Source organism: Desmodus rotundus, chromosome 1, assembly GCF_022682495.2.
Source record: "Desmodus rotundus isolate HL8 chromosome 1, HLdesRot8A.1, whole genome shotgun sequence".
In the NCBI taxonomy this organism is placed as follows: domain Eukaryota; kingdom Metazoa; phylum Chordata; class Mammalia; order Chiroptera; family Phyllostomidae; genus Desmodus; species Desmodus rotundus.
Window position 1 is genome coordinate 172,530,016 of NC_071387.1, and position 24,441 is coordinate 172,554,456.

General features: G+C 38.9%; 3 protein-coding genes across 8 annotated transcripts in view; 1 reads left to right on the forward strand and 2 right to left on the reverse strand.

Moving 5' to 3' along the window:
• The window catches only part of NLN (neurolysin), a 73,233-nt gene extending 64,510 nt beyond the window's left edge, over positions 1–8,723 (reverse strand). Inside the window, exon 1 of one of the 4 annotated variants that reach the window (XM_024578433.4) lies at positions 8,550–8,720. In XM_024578433.4, the coding sequence (XP_024434201.2) occupies positions 8,550–8,590 (41 nt within the window). In that variant the 5' untranslated portion in view covers positions 8,591–8,720. Of the gene's footprint in view, positions 1–7,892; positions 8,344–8,549 lie in introns of those variants that run through there. The other 3 variants (XM_024578434.3, XM_053913181.2, XM_053913184.2) reach the window with 3 other exon arrangements.
• Positions 8,724–8,822: 99 nt separating this feature from the next.
• SGTB (small glutamine rich tetratricopeptide repeat co-chaperone beta) overlaps positions 8,823–24,441 on the forward strand; it is a 37,506-nt gene continuing 21,887 nt past the window's right edge. The window contains exons 1-5 of one of the 2 annotated variants that reach the window (XM_024578510.4): positions 8,823–9,029; positions 10,158–10,279; positions 16,872–16,975; positions 19,441–19,510; positions 23,935–24,034. In XM_024578510.4, coding sequence (XP_024434278.1) covers positions 10,180–10,279; positions 16,872–16,975; positions 19,441–19,510; positions 23,935–24,034 — 374 coding nt within the window. In that variant the 5' untranslated portion in view covers positions 8,823–9,029; positions 10,158–10,179. Of the gene's footprint in view, positions 9,030–10,157; positions 10,280–16,832; positions 16,976–19,440; positions 19,511–23,934; positions 24,035–24,441 lie in introns of those variants that run through there. The other variant, XM_045186288.3, reaches the window with a different exon arrangement.
• Positions 20,383–24,441, reverse strand: part of TRAPPC13 (trafficking protein particle complex subunit 13) — a 66,735-nt gene continuing 62,676 nt past the window's right edge. The window contains exon 14 of one of the 2 annotated variants that reach the window (XM_053913226.2): positions 20,383–22,404. In XM_053913226.2, coding sequence (XP_053769201.1) covers positions 22,372–22,404 — 33 coding nt within the window. In that variant the 3' untranslated portion in view covers positions 20,383–22,371. The remainder of the gene's footprint in view (positions 22,405–24,441) is intronic. The other variant, XM_053913218.2, reaches the window with a different exon arrangement.

Consider the following 24,441-nt stretch of genomic DNA (forward strand, 5'->3'; position numbering starts at 1 on the left):
CAAAGATGAAAGATGAAGAACTACCAGTTTTTTTTTAGGTCTTTCGGTTTGGAAGTTACATTGAAAGTAAAGTAAAGCACCTACATGAATATAATACAAAGTCATGACTTACAAAGTGCTGGTTATGTCCATGCACTGTGCTAAGTGTCTTCTATGCATTATCTCAATTTAATCCTCACTCTATATATGAGGAAACCAAGGTGGAGCCAGGTTAAGTCAATCCCTCCAAAGTCACACTGCTAAATAAGTATGGATCTGGGACATGAACCAGGCAATCTTATTTCAGAGCCTGAAATCTTAACTATTTACTAAGCTGCCTTTTTCAACCTAAAAATGTTATATGATTTTGTATAAGACAAGCTCTTGTTACCAAAAGAGTAATAGAATTTCAGAACTGGAGACGGGACATGAATAGGAATTATCCAGGAAAGGATGGGGTGGGGGGTGTGGAGAAGCAGAAGAGCAAGCCTGGAATAGTGAACAGAACTAGCAATGGCCCACTTTCAATTAATGTCATAGTGTATCCCAGGAATTAGAACCAATTTGGAAGTTAAAATTTGGAATTGGAGAGAGATGAGGCTGGAGAGGTTGATAAGCACAATCCCGTGGTTTGTTCACCATGGTAGAGAGCTTAAACTCTGTGTTGCAGGCAGTGGGAATCTCCAAGTAAGCGGGTGGGATCTGTATTTTAGCTAGGCACTCTGCCAGCTGTGGGAGTGTGGGAGGCTGCAGTAATCCAGATGAACAATGAGAACTGAAAGTGAGAGTAGGAGAAAACATTGGATTCAAGAAATGTCCGGGAGGTAAAACTGGCAGGACTTTGTAGATGGTAGTACTGCTGATGAAACAGCAAATTTACCACTGGACAATAGAAAATGCAAGAGCAAGGTCAGGTTTGGGGAAATATTGCTAGGTAAGTTTCAGACGGTGATTTTTGAGTGCCTGTGAGAGATGCCAGGGTATGGAGGCATGGTGATTTGGCAATTGGACATACAGACCTAAGACTAGTGAGAGACTGAGAAAGACGTCTTCAAACATGTAACTTAGAAAGTACTGGGATATCTGAGGGGACGTGTAGATAAGAAAAGTGAGGGAGTCTGGAAAAGTAGGGAAAGGAAAACTGCACACTAGCTGCTTGAGGGAAGGTTTCAGATAGAAGCGGTTGTGTGGAAGAGACTTCAGCACCCATGTAGGCTCAAGGAAAGGAGACAGAAAAGAGATTTATAGTAGAAGAAGTTGAGAATAGAAGCTTGTGAAAAACCAGCACTTGAGGGTAAGGTGTTAAGAAAAGGAAGCATGAAAGAAATTTGAGGAATGCTCATAACAGACGAAAATTAGGAATTTGTTTCTCTAAAAGTTGAGAAAGAATGTGTGAGACCAACAGTGTAAATGTCACCAAGTCAAGTCAGGACTGGAAAGTATCCACTGGATTTGGCAGCTGACACCCAAGACTTAAAGTGTCATCTGATTAGTGACTCCTTCCTTTCCAGTACTTTGGCAGCCACATCAATACTCTAATTCCTACCGAACCCAGAAACAAGTCAAGGTTGTACGTGTTTTCCTAAGTGCTGTTCTTAGGTCACCCTGCTCTCACATGGGTGATCTGTTCAGCTTCCATCCAGGACTTTTATAAAGAATCTCCTCAATAGAACAATGTTCTAGTGAGTTGAAATCCTCTGGAAGTTCAATTTTTCACCTTTTACTCAATCACCTGAATATTATATCAGCAGGTCACTTATATCCTCCCCGTCACTGATAAAGCATTTGTGACTAGTCAGTTCTTACCCAAGTCTCTAGGATTACTTTTTTTCTACTTTTATGGAAGGTGGGACATTATTAGTTACTATTTACCTACTCAATATGGAGCACACACTACATGTTTTCCCATACAACAGTTCCTGTAATCCTTTAAAAAATTAAGAGGTAGTTAATGTTATCTCCATTTTAGGGTTGAAGAAATTGAGGCTTAGTGCAATTACACAAGTATTTGAAACCAGGTCTACCTCCAAAGCCCTGTAGTGTGCACTTCTTTCCTTTCTTTCTGTGTGTGTGTGTGTGTGTGTGGTGTGTATCCATATTCTGAGATTTGTATTTTTCCAGTTTTACTGAAATATAATTCACATACAGCATGGTATAGCATATTCTATTTCTTGAAGTCGTTTCATTAGTTTTTAGCATGTTTGCCTTGGACTGTCAACTTAGTGTGGCTATTTATAAGCCTGGTAAATAGTCCGGCAGAGAGAGGACACCCTCCCCTGATCCTCACATGTCCAAATCCTACCACCCTTCAAGGGCCAATTATGACCTTGTTCCTTCCTTTAATCCTGGTAATCTCTTTCCCTCCCCTGCACTCCCATATCAATTTCTCTATTACTCTCTGTGGTACTTATCACCGTCTACCTTGTATTCTAATTATTTATGTATGTGCCTTATCACCTTTAATAGGCTGTACTGGCTTGATCTTTTAAGAAAGGTCAAAATAAGAAATAGCCCTTATAAAGTCTACTTCTGCATTTACTATGTAAGTATTCTTGAAGCTATTATTCATTGCATTTACTCAACTTTCTCTATTTGATGCACCCACATGATAAATTTCTCTCACAAACAGTACCAAGAAAAACTTTGTTCTTGATAATTCTTAACAATGTTTTCCCTTTGCTCTTATTGCAAGAAAATTTACAGTAAAATTCTGGACCCAATTAAAACAACAAGGCTGACTCTAACGTACCCTTTAATTTTTGTCTGATCTTCTTTCTGTTTATTAATCTTGATGTATAATTTTTAGGTAAGCAATGATGAATTCATTTTGGTAAAGGAAGGAGCATAAAATAAATTTTGACAAGAAAGTAATACCAACCTAAGTGCCTTACAAATAAGATCTAGGTTTGCTTTAAACATCTGTCCCCACAGGACTTAGCACAGCCTCTGGGCTATGGTGACTGTACTCAGTTAATGTTTGTGGCATGACTGAATAAAGATTTGGAAGTTATATGTTAATTTCCACTGGTCGTATTCTACTTCTCACAATTTCTGTAAACTTACAGTTTTTTAGTATCATTAAAAACACTATGTACCTCACTAAGTAGCCTTGGGTCCTTTTTGCTATTCCAAAAAAGCTGTTTTCCCTTCAACTGCTTCTGTGAAGGTATGGGAGTATAGAACATATTCAGAGCAAAGGGTCAAGATTTAACAGAGCAGGCATGAAACATGTTCCAGGATATGAATCTATCATTGTGACTTCTTTGGGTTCTCCTGGGTACTTTCTCCACCAGGCAGGGCAAATGGCATGTCATTACCTTCTTGGTCTGGCCAACAAGTACTTCTGCTTTTCTCAGGATCATGCTCTGCTTAGTGCCATTGTCCTCAGTCCCAGGTAACTCCCAAGTCATACGAGTCCAGAGTCTGGCTTCCTTGCCTTGGGCGGACCCCAGGCCCACCTATGTGATGTTTGTCTTCTGTTCTTCTTCCACTTGGTCGCTTCTGACCCAATACTTCAGAGACTGGCACCTCTTTCAGTTTCTTCCATATTCAGGATGGCATTTAATAAGCTTTGCTCTAAGGTATTCATTAATTAGACTATTACTCTACAGATCCCCAAACTGGGTTTATGTGGCTTCAGCTACTATTTGAATGACTGCCCACCCCCCCACCTCCTAGTGACAAGAGAACATGACAAAGATCAAGTCTTTTAACATACACCCAATAATACTCAAAATTCCTATGTATCTGGTGGTTAAGAAGGTCTCATCCCGCCTATCATTCTACTCTCTCATTTTTTTTTATTACAGAATGAGTTCTAAAATAATACTTAGACATAGTAATTTCCCCTGGCAATGTTTTCTTTTTGCATAAAGAAATTTACAGCCCAGGTTGGTGTGGCTCAGTGGATCAAGTGCCAGCCTGGGAACCAAAGGGTCACTGGCTCAATTCCCAGTCAGGGCACATGCCTGGGTTGCAGGCCAGGTCCCCAGTAGGGGACGTGCGAGAGGCAACCACACATTGATGTTTCTCTCCCTCTCTTTCTCCATTCCTCTCTCTAAAAACCAATTAATAAAAATCTTTTAAAAATTATATAAAAAATTTATAATGAGCTATATCATATAGGTTTGAAATACTTTCTACTGAGTTATACCAGTCACTGTCAACATCAAAATGCCAGATCTAGGCCTACCCTCCTTAGATATTTGCAGTGAATGCTGAATTTTCAGTTATTATTACTGATGACATCTTTTCATCCATCCATTCAATAAATATATTTAAAAGCATCTATGTGAATAACTCCACGCTAAGTGCTAAATACAGAAATAAACAACAACAATGAACAGGTTCCTGATCTAACAAAGCTTGTCAACTAGTGGGGGTAATTAAGGTATATAGCATGGATGCCATACATTGCAGCAAGCAGGCTTTCACCTAAAAGCTGTGATTATTTCTGTCACTACAACCCTGCCTAACATGTGAGAGAGAAAAAGATTTTTTTCCTATTGGTCTTTACCACAAATGGGCATAGGTATCAAAGACACCAGCTACATGTGGCTGGGAAATAAGAAGGTACCCTTTTGAACACCAAGCAGGAGATATAGATAATCTCAAAACAGGTGGGTTAAATACAGGGTTTAAGTGTGAAAAATGTAACATAAAAAACTACTACATGAAAATGTAGGTGATTACAAAAATATTATAGTCTTGGGGGAATGGTTTCCCCCAAAATGAGGGAATGGTTTCTAGGCATGAGACCAAAGGCAGAAGTATCATAAAGAAAAAGACTGATACACCTGATTACATAAAAATTTTAAACTTCTGTAGGGTGAAAAAGCAAAAGGCAATAACAATCCATCCCAAAATTCAAAGAAAAAACAAAAAAGTTGACATGTATAAAGGGCTCTTACAAATAATCTCAATTTGAAAACCTCCAAAATGTGACTACATAATTCACAAAACATAAACATAGTAATAGCTGATATTTATTAAAAAAATTTTAATCCTTGGCTACTGTGTGCACACATGTGCACACCCATACACACGTATACATACTGGTTTAAACCAAACTCTTGTCTTGAAGATGTAGAAATTGTTGCTTTGTTTCTCTGATAAAACTGGTTTTAGACAAAAAATAGGGATGATCACTCTCTTAGACCACGCAAATGTTAATAGAGAAGAGCATTCTTTTCTTTCTTCTATGTGAAACTTGAAATGAGGAAAAGCAATTCTAGTGTAAATCATGCAAGTGCTAGAATTACTATAAATAAGAAAATTCAAGAAGATTTGATCACTGTACAGAATGGTAAAGTAACAACTCATTTCTTATATTGCTAAATAAACTGTGTGCCACAGACAAAAAAAATTTTAATCCTCACCCAAGGATATGTTTTTATTGATTTTAAAGAGAGAGGAAGGGAGAAAGAGAAACATCAACTGGTTGCCTCCTGTACATGCCCTGAATGGGGACTGACCCGCAACCTTTTGGTGTATAGATAGGGACAACGCTCCAACCAACTGAGTCACTGGGCCATGGCCCAGTACTAGCCAATATTTATTGAATTTTTATGTGCCAATATGGTATGCTGACTGCTAAAATGGCCCTTATTCTCCACCCCTCTATGAACCTGTATCTTCTTATAATTTGAGTTTGCTGCTCCACCCATCAAGAAACAGAGTCTATTTCCCCATTTTCTTGAATCTGGGCTGGCCTTGTGACTTGCTTTGACCAGCAGAATATAGCAGAGTTGACGGTGTTCATTCTAAGCTTAGGCCTCAAGAGGCCTTTCTACACTTCACGGAACCTTGTCACCATTAGTAGAAGCCCGAGTTAGTCCCTTGGAGGATGAGAGAGAACGGGTAAGAGAGCCAAGTGGCCCGGCTTCCTAATACTTGAAGAGTTTTATGATGAGATGAATAACAATATTAAAGGAATATGAGTGATACTGTATAATGGAATATGTCAAAATTAGGAAGATATGTTTAATACAATGAACAACTTTTTGAAATGACATGTTTGATATTACAAAACCCATTCAAAATATAAGAGAGAATCACGGACTTTAATGTAACAGAGTAAGAAAAGTACATCGACGGTTTCGTATTCCACATGGCAGCTAACCTTAAAAACTACCGCTTGTCAAACTTTGATGGGCTATCAAAGCATATCCATGACTATCTAAAAAGAGTTGTTAAAATATTCCCCTTTTGAACTACATATGAGTGAAAGGTGCGATCTTTTTCATCTTAAGTCAAACAAAACAGTGCAACAGATTAAATGCAGAAGCAGAAGTAAGAATCCAACTATCTTCTATTAAATCAAACCAAAAAACCTAGAAAACAAGTATTGCTAAAGATGTGGAGAAACTGGAATCCTTGTGTATTGCCAAAAGGACTGTAAAATGGTGCAGATGCAATAGAAAACAGTGTTGTGGTTTCTCAAAAAACTAAAATAGAATTATCACATGATCCAGTAATTCTATATCAAGGTATAGATCCCAAAGAATGGAAAACAGACTCAAACAGATATGCACATACCAAAGATCTAGCAGCATTATTCAAAATAGCTAAAAGGTGGAAACAACCCAAATGTCCACAGACAGATGAATGGATAAACAAAATGTGGTATATCCATTAAAAAGGAATATTATTCAGTGTTAAAAAGGAAGAAAATAATCATGCACGCTAAAATATGGATGAACCTTAAAGACATTATGCTAAGGGAAATAAGTCAGTCGCCAATGAACAAATATTGTATGAGGTACCTAAAATAGTCAAATTTATAGACAGAAGAATAGTGGTTACCAGGGAGTGGGGGAGGGGTTAAAAAAAGTTACTGTTTAATGGATATAAATGCAACCTCAATGCTCGACCTTAATTTGTTTTGGAAAACTGTTGGAGAAGAGATTTGTTCAAAAACTGAATGGCCTTTGTCTGCTGAGATGCACGTGACTAATCAAACAGGTATCAGCAAAAAAGCCTTGTCGCATAGAGAATTTACGAGGCAGTTTTGTCAGACAGCTGACATTTCCTCTGTGAACAACCTGGTTAAGAACTGAACTGATCGAGACCCAGGATGCTCGAGAACTGCGGTTTGACTGTAATTCCAGTTTGGGATGAAAAAGCTCAGGAAACAGATAGTGGGGATGGTTGCACAGCAATGTGAATGTACTTAATGCCACTAAATTGTGCACTTAAAATGATTAAAATGTAAATTTGATGTTCTGCACATTTTACCACAATTTTTAAAAGCTGAAAAAAAAGTGAGAAATGGAAACTCCACAATGCCAGTGTTCTCATTGATTTTGAGAGTAGTTTTGGAAAAGTTACTTTTATTGAAAATGTGATTTATCCATGTAATGAGTTTATCACTGTATTTTAAATAAACTAATAAATACTTGAAAAATCCTCGTTTTCATTTCTAATACAGTAAATACGGAAAGACATAACTTACATAAATAGAAGCTCTTCGGTCCTGAGTAATTATTGGGAGATAAAGGGGTTTTGAGACTAAAAAGTTTGAAAACCACATCTTTTATGACATTTATTCTCTCTTCTCACACCTGCATTATGTAAAGATCTTCACCTGCTGGTATAGCTTTACTTGGCAGCTGTACCATCTGCAGCCTGCAGACTAAAAGGACAGGCTGAAATATGGTCAAAATCATCTTTTTAATTTCTATCGTCCCCTGGATGCACTGTAACCATAAGGGCTAAGCAACACAAAGCTCCACACAGATGAGTGTCCATGTCCAATTGAAAACTGTTAAAAAGCTTAAAGGCTGGTATGTTCTAAGTAGTTTTATAAGTAGCAAGCAAGAAACCCATATTTCCTTTCTTCTGTTGGATCTTTATTCAGACACTATTTCTGAAAACCACTCAATGCATCCGTGCAAAGAATTTAATTCTCTCACCGTCTTGCTACAGGTCTGTCGCAGAGGGATGGGGTTAGGGAGCTAGGAAGCAATCCAAAACAGCAGCTGAGGCTGGCCCACAGCGTGTCCAGGCACTAATTTCCTCCATTTTGGGCCAAGTCAATTGGCCCCGGCAACGGGCCGAATGGTATGGGAAGGAAGTAAATAAAAAGGATGTTAGAAAGCAAGGACGGAAATCAGTAAAACCACAGCGGGTTCACCTCGTGTGGACGCTAAACGATTTGTACGCTAAGTGTGTGAAAGGCAAAGGAGAATTCCATGCCTGAGTCTGCAGCTGGGGCTCTCACCGACGGGTCTGCACTTCTGAATGCGGGCAAAGGCTAACGATTGTCTTACTCGGACCCTCTTACAGCGTTCGTTCGGCCCGGGCCCGTGACCGGGTCTGCCGAGTGCAGCTGAAGCAGGTCCAAACAAAGGGGAATGGATGGCCCCCGAGGGAGCGGAGGAGCGCAAGGTAGCCCTCCGGTCCCCGAGCCAGGTGTCCCTCAGGGTAGACCCTGCGGGGCCCCGGGAGGGGGGCTCCCGGGAGCGTCGTAGGGGTGTGGTGGGGCAACGCCGGGCCGGGGCGCACGGCGAGGCCTGGGCAGAAGACCCCGCCCTGCCCACGGTCAAGGTTAACACGCGCAGGGGAGGTACCTGTGGAGGCCTCGCACAGCCGAAAGGGTCTGGGCGATCATGGGAGCGCCGAGACGCGGCGGCGGCGGCGGGCTCGCAGTTCTCCGGGGTGGGGGTGGGGGAGGCGGGACGCCGCGGAGCCCAGAGGCGGCCTAGCCGCGGAGGTGGCGGCGGCGGCGGAGACTGCGCCGGGTCCTCCCGAGCTCTCCCACGTGCTGCAGCCCCGCGCCACCGCCCACCCCAGCCCCGCCCCGGGCCCGGCCCCGCCCCGCGCGTCCCGCACCGCCCTGTGGGCGGTTCTGGCGAGACCCAGCGTCTCCGAGCGAAGCGCACAGCCGGGTGGGCTCCGCGGCCGCTGTGGCCTGGGGGCTGCGGAAGTTTGACCCGCTGCTGGCAGTGGGGCCATCCGGAGCCAGGCTCCAGCCTTGAGGACCAGGGGGCGGGCGGACCCGCTTCCGGACGACCGCCGGCCCGCCGCCACCGTCTCGCGCCCTCTCTCCGGTAAGGGGCTTCTGTCTGGGAAGCTTGCACCTCCCGCCGCCCCAGGCGGGGCCTGCTCCGCACCCCCGGCGCGGTACCCATCTGGGCGGAGGCTAGGCCCAGGTACTTAAGGGAGGAAGAAGGAGGTCCTTGTGCTCTAGGGATAATAGGGAGAATCCTGGAGGAGGTTGGACATCTCCATTTCCCCCCTGCACCGCCCCCCCCCCATTCTTCTTTAACCTTCTGCTCTGGGGCCTTATTTCGTACCTGCAACCCATGGCCTAAAGGCTGGACTGGCTTTTAAAATAAGCACCCAAATAATAAACATCCTAGCGGTGGGTACCACACCCTGGCTTCGAATCAGGGACCTGGGGAGCAGATGGATGATGCGATTTAGTGGGAATAAGCCATTAATGCCGGCTGGCCCTGCGCCACTGTTTCGATGCGATAGTATTCCCTGTGAATGAACGGGACCAGCAGCTTCCAGCTTGTGCACGAGGGCACAGCTACTGCGGAGAGCACTGGTCGGTTCATAGTATCCATCGACTTAAGCAATGATTTCCTGACTTGTCCGGTGTTTCAATAGAAATGCCATTTTTATTAAGAACGACACTCAGTGATTGAGCAACCTTTCGTTAATATACTTCATCAAATAATGGTTTCAGCCTACAAAAGTAGGTGGAGTGTAAATTATGTATACATTTTTAAAAATCTCATGGAATAGAGGAAGATGCTCAGCGTGGATCAGCGTCTGAGTCAGCAGTATGAAATCTCCCTCAACTTCGTACTGAGGCCTTTTGGAGGTTTCTACACCTGAGATATGCCCCTATCCTTATTTCTGTCTGTACCATACATACTGTTAAGAAACAGTGAGATATTCACTAAGAGTCCAAGCTTACCTTGTACATGTTTTGAGGAAAATTTTACTTTTGCAAGTTTTATACTTTTGCAAATTATAAATGAAAACATATAACGCATACCATAAGAACACTTTATGCTCTCCTGACTAAAAATATAAAGCAGTGAGGTAATACAGGTTTTAGTTTTTGCTTTTTACTTTTAGTGTAACTTATAACCCTGGTTATTTATAACCTTTCTGACTGATTCTTTAAAATATCTTAGTTCAGTGTTTTCCTTTTTCTTATCAAGGAAAAGTGTTTAAACTTTTAAAATGTCATCTATCAAGCACCTAGTTTATGCTGTTATTCGTTTCTTACGGGAACAAAGTCAGATGGATGCTTATACTTCAGATGAACAAGAAAGTTTGGAAGGTAGGCACCTGTTTTTATGTTCACTTGTGTTATAGTTACAAACAAACACTAAAATAGGTATAAGCCTGACTTTATGATCTATTATAACAAAATCTATTAAAACAAAATATTTCAAGAAGAGGGATGTAACTATGAGATTATACTGAGTTTCCATTCTCTGAGGCTTGTTTTGTTTGTTTTAATTAACAAGATAAGAAGACTAATGCTTATTTGTTGAACAGCTATTATGTGTCAGAGCTATGCAATTCCTATTGTAGGGAACTTCTCTTAACAGTTACTGCTAAGTTAGTATTATCCCCATTTAACAGATAAATAAATGCAACCAGATTAAGTAACATAAACCAGCTAACATGTAGCAGAACTGAGATTTAAATCCCAGTTCTTCCTCTGAAGATCTTGTTGTCTCTTCTTCCTAATAGGAAAGCATCCAGTCGAGAATCAATATATGAAAATACCTTAGTCATTATAAAAGCACCATGTAAAAGTCTAATAATTATATCACTGTTTTGCTCTGACAACTTCCTATTTGGGGACTTGAAATGAGAGGACTGCACCCTTGTTTTATATGAGCTTTAAATATTAGATTCGGTAATCTGTCACGTTGAGCAAGACTTGCATGAGAGTGTCACGTGCTTCCGTGACACCATCTTTTCTGCTTCATAGTTATACACTGTAAAATTCACATTTAGTATAGCCATAACAAGACAGAATTCTGCACATGGGCTGTGGGGAGGTTCAGTGAGCCTAGCTTCTTTGTGGCCTAAAGACTTAATTATTGCAATGAGACTGCATTTGGGAGAACTTAAATAACAATGCAATTTTATTTTCCCATCTTGAAGCTGTTTCTTCTATAAAGGTGGCACATCTATTAATTTTAACAAGCACTTCCCTTGTGAATATGCTTTTAGGTGGTGGGGATGAAAATTGGACATTTGCTGTAAAATTGCTTGCATTCTAGTGAGATGATGTCTTTCCAGGTGGCAGTGAAAGAAGCAGGTGACACAGTTGGAGAACATTGCAATCAGTCCATTTAATATTCAGGATGGTTAGAGTATTTGAAGGTAAAGGCGGCTGGTTATCTAGGGAGGATGCTGGTTATGGCTGCTCTGTAGCAAACAGACAAATGCAGTCATTTAATAAAATATGTTTCTTTCCTAATCAAAGGCAGTGTAATACTTTTAAGGGCCAGAAGGAAAATTTTTAAACCAAGATGTTATGTCCTATTTTTAGAATGGTACCCAGCCAAAAATATGTGCCTTCATCTGTTTGTTATATGTGGCCTCCAGAAATGGAGCCAATTGTTTTTGACCAACACCTATTTCTGACTCTGTGCGTCTAATTTTATTGAATATGAAATCATGTGGAGATGTCTGCCCACCTTCTAGACATTTAAAAATAGTCTTAGAAAAGGAGCTTAAGGGCTACTACCAGCTTTACCAATATGAGGAGCTGGTGTATTACCGGCTTTGAGCCTTCTCATTAGTTTATGTCACCCACTCCTCACTGTTAATTATCTATGAACAGCTATTCATTGTTTTGACTATTGTGGCTCCTGCTGTCACTCTCTCTAGCACTTCTCCTGTCTTAATTCTTGGCAACTGCAATATACTCATAGATGATTCTTCCAGTTCCCTTGACTCTTTCCTCCAGGGATCTCAGCCACTCACTCCTTTGGTCAGACCCTAGACCAGTGGTTCTCAGCTCAGGGTGATTTTGCAATGTCTGGAGATGTTTTTGATTGTTACGACTGGGGAGCTGGTATTACCAACTTCCAGTGGGTAGTGCCATGGATGCTGCACATTCTATAATGTGCAGGACAGCATCCAGCGACAAAGAATTATCTAGTCCCAAATGTTAATACAGCCAGTGTTGAGAAACTCTTCCCTACACTTGTCATTACCCAACCTGCATTCCCTTCATAATCTCTATCTTAAACATTTCACTTCTTGACCACCACTGCTTGCCTTTCCAGCCCACTCCCTCTGGCACCTCTCCTTATCAATACCTCCAGTCTCTTGACCCTCACCTTTCACACTCACCTTCTTACCCAATTTAAATTCCATGGTTGATTGTAATCGTACCCCTGTATATCCCTCCCTTCTGTGCAAAACCCAACTTTGTGTAAATCCAGGTCTTCATCTACTCTCTGTGCATATCCATGTGATGTGTATAGCTGGAGCAAAACACAACTTTGCTGGCTTGGTCCCACTTTAAATTCATGACAGTAAGCCTTAACTGGACCTTTAATGCTGGCCAGCAATTACAGTGTCTGTTCCTAATTCATTCACACTTTGGCTCTCCAACATGACCATTTCAATACTTGCTCGTATTTTCTCAAACCCCCAAACCTCCTTCCCTGTACTCACTTTTAGTTGATGACCTCGCTGCCTACTGCACCAAGAATATTGAAGTGATAAGAAGACAACTTCCACAGACTCTCTCTGCCCCACCTACCCACACACCAGCACCTACACCCACCTACTCTGCCGGCCTGCCTATTTTATATGCTGTGGACTAAATATTTGTGTTCAGTCCTGGCTGGTGTTGCTCAGTGGATTGAGCACCAGCCTGCAAACCAAAGGGTCACTAGTTTGATTCCCAGTCAGGGCACATGTCTGGATTGCAGGCCAGGTCCCCAGTAGGGGGTACACGAGAGGCAACCACATATTGCTGTTTCCTTCTCTTAAAAAAAACCCAAAAAGATCATCAGTGATTTCTGTGTTATTAAGTTCAATGATTAGTTCTCAGTATTCATCTGACTTATTAGCTGCCATGGATAAAGTTGCTGATCACTCCCTTAACCCCCTTCCCCTCATATACTCTATTCACTTGGCTTCAAGGTTACCTAATACTCTCTTGGATTTTTGCTTATCTCATTGTTTGCTCCTTCTCCCTCTCCTTTGCTGGTTCCTCTTCGTTTCCCTGACCTGGAGTACCCAGGGTCCAAAACTTGATCTTCTCTTCATTATCTACACTCACTTTTTTGGTGTTGTCTTTCAGCTTCTTGGCCTTAAATGTCCTTTATTTATATGCTGATAGAGCTCAAATGTCTGCCCTCAGCCCAGACATTTCTTCTGAACCCCAGACTTCTATATACAACTGTCTACTACATATTCCCACTGTATGTCTAATAGGCATTTCAAATTGAACATTTCCAAAACCAAAATCCTGATCCTCCCACACCAAATCTGTTCTATCCACAGCGTTCCTATCCCAGTTGATGCCAACTCTCTCTTTTCAGTTGCTCAGGCCCAGAACTTTGGCATCACCTGGACTCTTCCCTTTCTCTCAGACTCTGCCTGTAATCATTCAGTAAATCCTATTGGCTGTATCTCCAAAATATGTCTAGAGTCTGACCACTTCTTCTTACCTCACTGATACCACCACCCCTGGGTAGAACTAAGTATGTCTCATCTGTTTCACTGTGAGAGCCTCTAACTGGTCTCTCTGCTTCTATATAATTTGGACTTCTGTGATGTATTGTTCACACACTTTTCCCTTTTCTCATTTGGCTTGAGCTGAGTTTAGCTTCCTCACTCAGAATCCACCAAATCCTCTTTTCTGAGGGCTTTTGCTGTGATTGTTTTCTCTGCCTAGAATGTTCTTTCAACCCCAATAATGGTAATACTCCCTTCTTCAAGTTTGTGTTAGATCTCTTTTCTGAATGAGGCCTACCCTGAGAACTCTGTTTAATCTGCAGTGTGCTTCCCTGCTCTGCTCCCCACACTCCCATCCTCCTTGCTTTGTCCTCCTTGTTTATATGTACCTCCCTATTGCTCCCTGGAATGTCAGCCCAGAGAAGTCAGGGATTTTTTTTGTTTCATTCACTGTTATACCCAAGGCAGCTTGAAAAGTATTTGACACATGGTAGGTGCCCAATAAATATTTGCTGAATTGAGTTGATGAATTTAATTAAGTGATCCTGGGCATATCAGGTATTTGGTCAGTATTTGTTTCTAAGTTTATTAGGTGGAGCTATCTGCCCTCTCCATCTAAGAGATTTGTTAAGAGAATCAATCAGTGAGGGCAGGTACATAGCACAGGAGAGCTTTTGAATAATGTACTATACAGATGGGATATGGTGTTACTGAATAAAATTCTTCACTTGCCCTTCTCCTAATCAGTACCAAACAGACTGTTATTACTTGGTGTTAAGTAGAACGGTAATTATATACAGTATTTCTTAAGAGTTTTATGACTTATTCTTGAAGATAGCCTCATAAGATGAGGATAAAAATATAATAATCCCTGTCTCATCAAAGAGAATCTTGAGATAAAAATGAGACAAATTATCGCACTCAGGATATTTGATTTGAGGCGGCTGTATTAATAATAATAATGAGGTAGTCTCGAGTTTCAAAGCTGTGGTTCACTAAATCATATGTCTCTCTAAACATACGGTGCTTTTGAACTGTAAACATTTTGGCAACCAGGTGTATTCATCAAAACAATCGTGTTTATGTACGTAGAATCTACAATAGTCAGACTCAGGCTGCAGAGAGTTGGATGGTGGTTGCGAAGGCTTGGGGAGAAGAGGAAATCCAGAGGTGATGGTCAAGGGTACAGAGTTTCAGTTGTGCAAGAGAAATAAGTTCTCATCAGCACAGTGCCACAATTCTGTATTGTATAGTTAACATTTGCTAAGAGGGTAAGTCTTATATTAAGTGTTCTTACCCACTGCCCCCCAACACATAATAAAAAGGGCGTGAGAGGAAACTTTGGGAGGTGATGAATATGTCTATGGCCGTGGTTTCATGGGTGTATACTTATATCTAAACTCATCGAGTTGTATATAGGAAATATAGCTTTTTATATGTCACTTCAGTAAAGTGATGTTTAAGAAAATACAAACAATTGTGTTTAAAACAAAACAGCCACTTCCTCTACTGGTACTTACTTGTGTCTAGTGTGTGCCAGGTCTGTGTTCTAAGGTTAGTGGCAGCAGAGGTACAGTAGCTGGATTGGATCACTCCATGAGGTAGAGCAGAAAAATCCTGCTCGATCACCCTGTGAACTTTCCACCGTAAGTGTTCAGCTTATGGTGTTTAGTTGGTGGTTAGTCAGTGCCTAACTCTGAAGTGTCATACTCTGGCTTTGGTTAAGGGCTTGGTTAGCTTCTATCCATGTTTCATGTGGCTGTGAATTACCATTTTGGGGGGGGGATTGTTCCACATGTTCTATTTTTATTTCTTCTGAAATTAAGCTATTACTTCCACTATAAACAAAGAAGTAGATAAAATGTATTGAGCATCTACTATTTCCCAGAGCCGGTTAAAGTCGAAGAATAAGATGTAGGCTTTTTCCTCAAGGAGATAAGCTAATATAAGAGACAGATACTTAATGCATATAATATAGTTAGATAAGTACAATAATAGAAACATGTAGAAGCTACATGTCACAGTAAAGGAAATGACCAACTGATCTGGGAGGAAAGATGTTGATCAAGAATGAATATATATGTATACACATACATTTATTATTATTATTATTATTATTACCATTATTGTAAGTAACTGTCTTAATGGCAATGAGACACTATTTTCTTGTGGGCCATTGTTTTTAGTGCAAGTACAACTGAAGTGTAAAAACAATTGTTTGGCAGAAATAGAAAGAGAGGGAATGAGGAATAGGTAAACAGAAGATTATTTTCCATCTGAAAGACACTTTGACATTTTGTAGTTGGTAACTTAGCTGCTTATTCAGTTCCTTTTCTAAGGAGAATTGTTTTTGTGGCTAATAAAAGTAATAATGTTTCTTTCTTGATGGATAATTTTTTCAGGACCACAATTAATACATAATGTATTATTTAAAAGTCATTCACAAATATAAGTAAATCTCTTCCACACTGGACATTTTGGCTACATTCTTACCTTGTTAAGCCAGGAGAGCATTCGTTTTGAGAGCACCAGAAGGATAAGAATCTGTCTCTGTTCTCCTCGCCGGGTACTTGGAGACAGGACAGAATATACTTCCTTCCCCGTGATTGCCCTATTTCAGACTCCTTGTTTGTTTAGACCATTTAAGTAGGAACGCACTGGTTTTCTCCTTCCATTTTCTCCCTCAGCTTTCTTCCCTCTCTGATCTATTTTCAACATTCCTACCAGACTTTGAGCTCTCAACACAAATCCAGTTATGTTATTCTCCTAACTAAATTCTCTAATAGCCCTCCATATGCCCAGAGCATTAAGTCTACATTCTTTTAAAATGTTATTTAAGGTGTCTTGTCATCTAACAACAGACTTCCTTTGTAGCAAAATCGCCCACCATGCCTCTCTACCCAGTAAGTACCCTAGTTATACACCAAAAGTAGATAATGACTTGCTTCAACAAGAATGTGATGTAATAGACATTGAGCACTATATTTTAAGTAACATTTTTCTTCAAGTGAGGAATAAGAAATCAAGTTGTCTTCCCTCAGTAGTTGGTCTATAAACAGAAATCTCTATGCAGCTGAACCATTTTCCTTATGTTCTGTGATCATAAATGCTGAATTACCCCAGATGGCAACAGATTTCTACCAGAAGAAAAAAGATTGTTTCTTTTTTTTTTTTAGGTTGCTAATTTTTTTTTCTTTATTAAAATTTGTTTCAAGTTGCAATTCAGTGCTTGGAGACAGTTTTTAAAATCAGCCCAGAAGATACACATCTAGCAGTTTCGCAGCCTCTGACAGAAATGTTCACAAATTCCTTCTGTAAGGTAAGCTGTCATTGCTTCCTCAATTAGAACCTGATTTCAGTATGACTGTAATATTATGTTGGTTTGTTACTATTTGGGGCACCAGGTCTATAAGTAATTAACTTCTTTCTAGGTATAAGACAGTCCACATGGATATGATTAGTGACCTAAAATATCAATGTAATTTTTTAATGTGCTTTAGATTTTCATAGTAGTAGCTATTCTCATCCTCTCACCATTTTTTATATTTAATATGTCTTAGTTGACTTTTTAAGTCCTTTACAGTATCAGAGCGTTTTTAGATTTCTGACATCAGAATTGACATTCCCCTAAAACATGGATTACGAGTTAAAAAATAAAAGGGTTAATCTTTAGCAAGCAACCACGAAAAAATAGATTCATCAGAGATTGAATCAACATATTGAAGCAGATTTCATCAAATTTGACCATTGATGGGTTCTTTAAAACAGGGAAAGGTAAAAAAAAAAACCCAGAATAATAAAGTAAAAAAGAAAGGCTCAGGGTCAATATGCAAAACTAAGATTGAAACCCAAGTTTTCTGACTGTTCCCCCCAGTACTGTTTATATGGTCTCTAGTTTCTGGCCTTTTCAGGAAACGTGGACCATAAGATTGTCTGAAAAAGTTTGAGGTTAGGGATGTCCTGTGTGTTTTTTCATTACATTGTGGGGCTTCACGAACAACTTTTGTTTTTCTAGCTCTGTGTTCAGGCTTCAGTACAGAGTGGGGAACTCAGGAGAGAAGCTGAAACATGTAGCACGTGCTTCAGCCTTGCAGGGACATTGCTGAGAATACCACATTGGCCTTTTCTAGGACTTGTTGGGAAGAAGCTCTTAGAGTTGCAGTGAAGATGGTAATTTGGCAGTACACTGCTCCCTCTTTATGGTTTTTTTTTTTTAAATTATTGATTTGACAGAGGTGGAGAGTTGGGTAGAGAGAGGCATCGATTTGTTGTTCCACTTATTTATGTATCACTGGTTGATTCTTGTATGTGCCCTGACTGGGGATCGAACCTGCAACCTTTCCTCTCTTTTTATTCCTGGAAAGAGAATACCACAGTTATATTTTAATTTGTCAAACAGATGAATTCTAATTACATGACAGGATGTAAGGGACAATGGCAGGGCTCTGTGTTCCTCATCAGGGAATTCCTCTTTACTTTGTTTTGGTTGTTGGGATCCTTCTGTTGCGTGGGCTGTGGCCTCCTTCGGGAACCCTGTTTTGCGGGCTAGATATGCCTATGGCTGAAACCGACCTTTATGCTGGGATACTGGAGAGGCCTGTGCTTGAGATAGCACTTGGGTTCACTCTCTTTAGCTCCTGTCACTGCTGTACCTAGTACCGAAGAGATCAGAACTCCTTGTCTTACCTCCCAGGAGGCTCAAATTTTGTTTTGTTTAAATAGAATTCTTTTTTTTTTCTTTTGCTGTTTTGCTTTGTTTTTGGTTGTAAAATTTCTTGTGTGCTATTTTTAGAATACAGTTTTGTGAAACTGGCTCCATAACACTGTAACACTATAACATCTTGATGTTAGAGCTATCAAGTTTATTGACACTTAATCAACAAAAAGGTAAGGGAGATTATATCATAAATATTACATAGGTATATTGACTACAAATTACACTTGCTTGAAAATACACACTTATTTATAAACTTCAGAGTCAAGTTTAAAAGCAACACGATTTTTTAACGATCTTTTTAAAATGGAAAAATGTCACTCAAGATATTTCTAAGTTTTCATTTAGTTCAGAAGTGCCTTTGGTTTAAGCCTTATTAATGTAAAAGAATTTTGATCATGATAGTAGGTGCTAAAAACAGGAATTTCATACTTTTTTATCTTATGAAAAAAATAATATATGCCCACTGTTTTATAAACTTTGGGCAGTACAGAATGATATAAAGAAGAGACTGAAAATGTTATCTCCATATATTACTACTGTTAACCTTTTGTGCACACCTTTCCAGTCTTTGATTTTAGCCTGTGTGTGTGTGTCTGTGTGTACACATATTTAAATAATAGGGTCATACCATAATGCTTTTGTTGGTAAACTGAAGTTGACTTACGAAGATAACTCTTAGGATAGTAAACATTATATTTCAAAATTTTCCCTAATATAAACAATCCCTTGAACATATTTCTATTCTTGTGTTTCATATACCTGTTCCTTTTTTTTGTTCATGTAGTAGGATTTCTGGGTATAGGGAAAGCAAGGAAAAGAAATTTGATTCACAGTTGCCCACTATCTTCTAGAAAAAGTCCACATATTTCTTTTTCTAATCAAAGTATGTGAGGACTTTCCCCCTAGTCTTGCTAACACTATTATTTATTTAGGTGTTAGGTTTCCTGATGTGGAATTACATACGATTTACTATGATATGAGTGATGCATTATTACATTACTTACAGTTCTTTGGGATGACTCCTAATGTAGCTAAAAGGAAGTATAGTAATGTTTATTTACTTTCAGAATGACATTCTGCCTCTCTCAAACTCAGTACCTGAAGATGTGGGGAAAGCTGACCAATTAAAAGATGAAGGTAAATATTTCATAGAAAAATGACTTATTTGGTAAAACTTTCTGAATCTCTGGAGAAAGTGCCTTTATCAGTCGATAAGATTCTGGTTTACACTGTGAAACAGAAATACATGTGATCGAGAAGAAGCCTAAAAATACAGAATGGCTTGTGGGTGACACGGGTGTGGCTTGCTTCAGAGAACCAGACCCTCTGTGCATAAAACTTGCAAGACAAATCACTTAAGGACCGTTACTTGTAACTGTATTTGCTGTGTGCACTCCAGAACCCCCAATTCTTCTTTATGCTTAATTAAAGAGATGAAAATAATTTTCATTATTAAACTTTCAAATATTTAGTGTTTTGAGTACTTTGAAAATTGTTAATGCATGCATGTAGCACTTAGATATTTATTAGCACATTTGATCACTACATTATTAAATTTTCTAATAGTGAATATTAAAGCATTCTTGGTTCTAATAAAGAAATCACTGTCGTTTGAAAACAAATGGCCACGGTAGATTGTCAAGTAGAGGGTTATTCCGGGCTGCATGTTACACCTAGTATCTGTGTTAATTGTGTCTTCTAGCCAACTAGTACCTTCCTGAAAGGTGGCTTTCAAATATTTTTGTGTGCTTTGCTTCTGAAGACCACAGTAAAATCAGATGAAACCAAGAAGAGTTCACTATTCTTATTCCCTGACACATCAGAGAAATATGGACATATGTAACTGTTCTGATAATTAAAGGAGACAATTTTATAGAATACTGTGTAACTATAAAGTGCTATGCAATGCTTAGTTATGTTTGTCTTCACAAAATTCATCATTTGTGTTCTGAATTTTTGCATATTAAATATTTTGTAACGTGGAGCTTTTTTCATCAATATGTATAAATGTATTTATACATGCAGTATATATATACATTATAGTATATATACATTTGAGGAAAAGACATACAGTAGGTTTTCTTAAATCATTTTTTAATTGTTATTCTATTACAGTTGTTCCAAATTTTTCTTCTTTGCCCTCCTCCTCCCATCTCACTCCCTACTCCCACAGTCAATTCCCGCACTGTTGTTCATGTTTGTGGGTCATTCATACATGTTCTTTGTCTAGTCCCTTCCCCACTCCCCTCTGGTCACTTTCAGCCTTTTCCATGTTTCCATTCCTCTGGTTCTATTTTGTTAGTTAGTTTATTTTGCTCATTAGATTCCTCTTATAGGTGAGATCATATGGTATTTGTCTTTCACCAACTGGCTTATTTCACTTAGCACAATATTCTCCAGTTCCATCCATGCTGTTGCAAAGGGTATAAGCTCCTTCTTTCTTTCTGCTGCATAGTATTCCATTGTGTAAATACACCATAGTTTTTTGATCTGCTCATTTATTGATGGGCACTTAGACTATTTCTAGCACTTAGCTATTATAAATAGTGCCACTATGAACATAGGGGTGCATAAGGTCTTTTGAATTGGTGTTTCTGGATTCTTAGAGTATATTCCCAGCAGCACAATCACTAGGTTAAAAGGCAGTTTCCATTTTCAGTTTTTTAAGGGAATCCCATGCTGTTTCCCACAGGGCTGTACCAGTCTGCATTCCTACCAACAGTGCACTAAGGTTCCCTTTTCTCTGCATCCTTGCCATCCTTGTTTGTTGATTTGTTTATGATGGCCATTCTGACAGGTGTGAGGTGATATCTCAGTGTGGCTTAAATTTGCATCACTCTGATGGCTAGTGATGTTGAGCATCTTTCCATATGTCTGTGGGTCATCTGTATGTCTTCGTTGGGGAAATGTCTATTCAGATCCTTTGCCCATTTTTTAATTGGATTGTTTGTCTTCCCGGTGTTGAGTGGTATGAGTTCTTTATATGTTTTGGAGATCAAACACTTGCCTGATATATCACTGGCAAATATGTTCTCCAATACAGTCAGTTCCCTTTTCATTTTGATGATGGCTTCTTTAGCTGTGCAGAAGCTTTTTAATTTGATATAGTCCCACGAGTTTATTTTTTCATTTATTTCTCTTGCCCTAGGAGATAGGCAAAAATATAACTATGTGCAATATCTGAAATTTTCCTGCCTATGTTTTCCTCTAGGACTTTTATGGTGTCATGAATTAAAATATTTAAGTATTTTATCTATTTTGAGTTTATTCTGGTATATGATATAAATTGATGGTCTAGTTTCTTTCTTTTTTTTTTTTTTGCATGTGCCAGTCCAGTTCTTCCAACACCATTTATTGAAGAGACTGTCTTTAATCCATTTTTCAGCATCTATTGATATGATCATGTGATTTTTTTTCCTTAATTTTGTTGTTGTGGTATATTAACATTTATTGATTTGCAAATGTTGTACCATCCTTGCATCCCTGGGATGAATCCCACTTGATCATGGCATGTGATCTTTTTAATGTATTTCTGAGTCCAGATTGCCAGTATTTTGTTGAGGATTTTAGCATCTATTTTCATCAGCAATATTGGCCTGTAGTTTTCTTTCTTTGTTGTGTCTTTACATGGTTCTGGAATTAGGATGATACTGGTCTCATAAAAAGAGTTTGGGAGTCTTCCATCTTCTTGGATTCTTTGGAATAGTTTGAGAAGGATAGGAGTTAGTTCTTCCTTAAATGTTTGGTAAAAATTCACCTGTGAAGCCATCCAGTCCAGGGCTTTTCTGTGTAAGAAGTTTTTCGATTACTGCTTCAATTTCACTAGTTATTATCGGTCTATTCAGGCTTTCTGCTTTTTTCTTGATTCAGTTTTGGCAGATTATATGTTTCTAGAAATTTGTTTCACCCAGGTTGTCCAACTTCTTGACATGTAGTTGTTCATAGTCATTTCTCACAATCCTTTGTTGTAATCTGTCCTCTTTCATTTCTGATTTTATTTATTTGGTTCCTCTCTTTTTTTCTTGATGAATCTGATTAAAGATTTATCAATTTTGTTTATGTTTTCAAAGAACTAGCTTCTAGAGTTACTGATCCTTTGAATTGTTATTTTAGTGTCTAAGATATACAATAGGTTTTAATACTACTGCTACTACTACTACTAATAATGGTAATAATAAAATGCTACCCAAGACAAAAAGGTCCAGTGGCAACTAGGAAATCCCAATAACCCAGAAAATGTAAATTCTTTTACATGGAAGAAGCATCTAAGTTTATCTAAGTACCTAGGCTAATATAGTTAACTTCTTCCTTAATCAGAAAAGCTATTTAATACTCTTAACTGCCTTAAAAGCTCTATATTCATTTCTTTTTGGGGGTGGGGAGAAAATTAACTTTCTTAACTTTTAAAAAACTGCCTTATTGAGCTATAATTCACATACCATGAAATTTACTCCTTTAAAGTATACAAATTCATTGGTTTCTACTATATTCACAGGGTTGTATAGCCATCACCATGCTTATAGAACATTTTTATGACCCCCCCCCCAAAGAAACCATGTTCTCATTAGCAGTCACTCTTTGTATTCATTTCTGATTCTTAATTTGCAGCAACTTTTTATGATTTTAGATGCTTTTATCTACCTGTATTTAATCTTCCTGTTTCTCTTCCTGCAAATGTACCCCCCGCCCACCTTCTCCCATTAATTAGCTAATGATCTATGAAAAAACAAGCCTAATAGGAGAGCTTCTGGTCTAGAGACAGCCAGGAGGAATCAAAGAGCCTTTTGGGATATATTTTCTCCTAATTCTAGTGTCTTAAAACTTTTGATTGGGTCTTTTTTTTCTTTAATAGAATGCAAAAGATAGCCACAAGAAATCCCTTATTTTGTTGACCAGTTGTTAACCTAGTGAAATTATTGCCTCGGTATCTGCAGATGCTCTTCCTGAAAATCAGCACCTTGTGGGCTAGCCATGGTATCTGAAATTCTGTCTTACTAGAAATTAATGTCTAATAATCTCCTTTTCAAAAGAACCTATGTCTGGAAGAGATAGCATAAAAGTATTATCTGCCAGTAGCACATTAGCACGATTGGCTTTACCAGCTTACCCACACAGCAGCTGCGAGGGCATGGCTACTCAGCAGATGTTTTGACAGGGAAGGAATAGAAGGCCAGGTCTAGACTGAGTGATAATTGAGGAGGGTGTTGTATTAAGATGGGGGGACAGCTCTAAAAGGAAGGAAAGAGGTGAACATAAAGGTGAGAAGAGATTCAATTCTGTCATGATATCATCAAATTATTGCATTTGCTCACATATTAAAGCCTGGATTTTATAAGATATACAAACATTAATTTTTTTAAGACTCTCCACTGTTGAAATTATTCAAACATCCTGAAGGCTAAGGAATATCAACTCTATTGTATAATACAGAATTTATCTGCTATGTGACTGAAAAATCATGTTGACCTTTGTATTATTGGAATGTCTGTGATTAAAATTTATCTTTCAGAGTTTATATTTTTCCTGTGTATTGTTCTTACTGTACCTGCTGATTATTTTAGGCAATAACCACATGAAAGAAGAAAATTATGCTGCGGCGGTGGATTGTTACAGCCAGGCAATAGAACTGGATCCAAACAATGCGGTTTATTACTGCAACAGGTAAACTGGCATTATTTTGGCAGGTTTACTGTTGTAAAAGATTTGCATTAATAGCTCTGAAGGAGAACTATAAAACTTAGGTATAAAGAAGGAAAATAATCAACTCATAAACTTACTGTTAGAGGCAACCTCTGTTACTAACCTTTTGGCATATTTTGTTTGATGTAAGTGTAATAATTCTTAGATTCAGCTTTATTCACTAGGCATATTGTAAACATGTTCTTTTATTAAAGTCCTGCATAAACATTATTTAAATTGATAGAAATTAGTCTATTGTTACCTCTTCATCTTTTCTATATTTCCAGTACCTGTCATTGTGACTGGCAAACAAACACTTAGTGTTTTGTTTGTTACTACATGGATAGCTATACCTTAATTTATGTCCATTAACCTATTGGCAAACATTA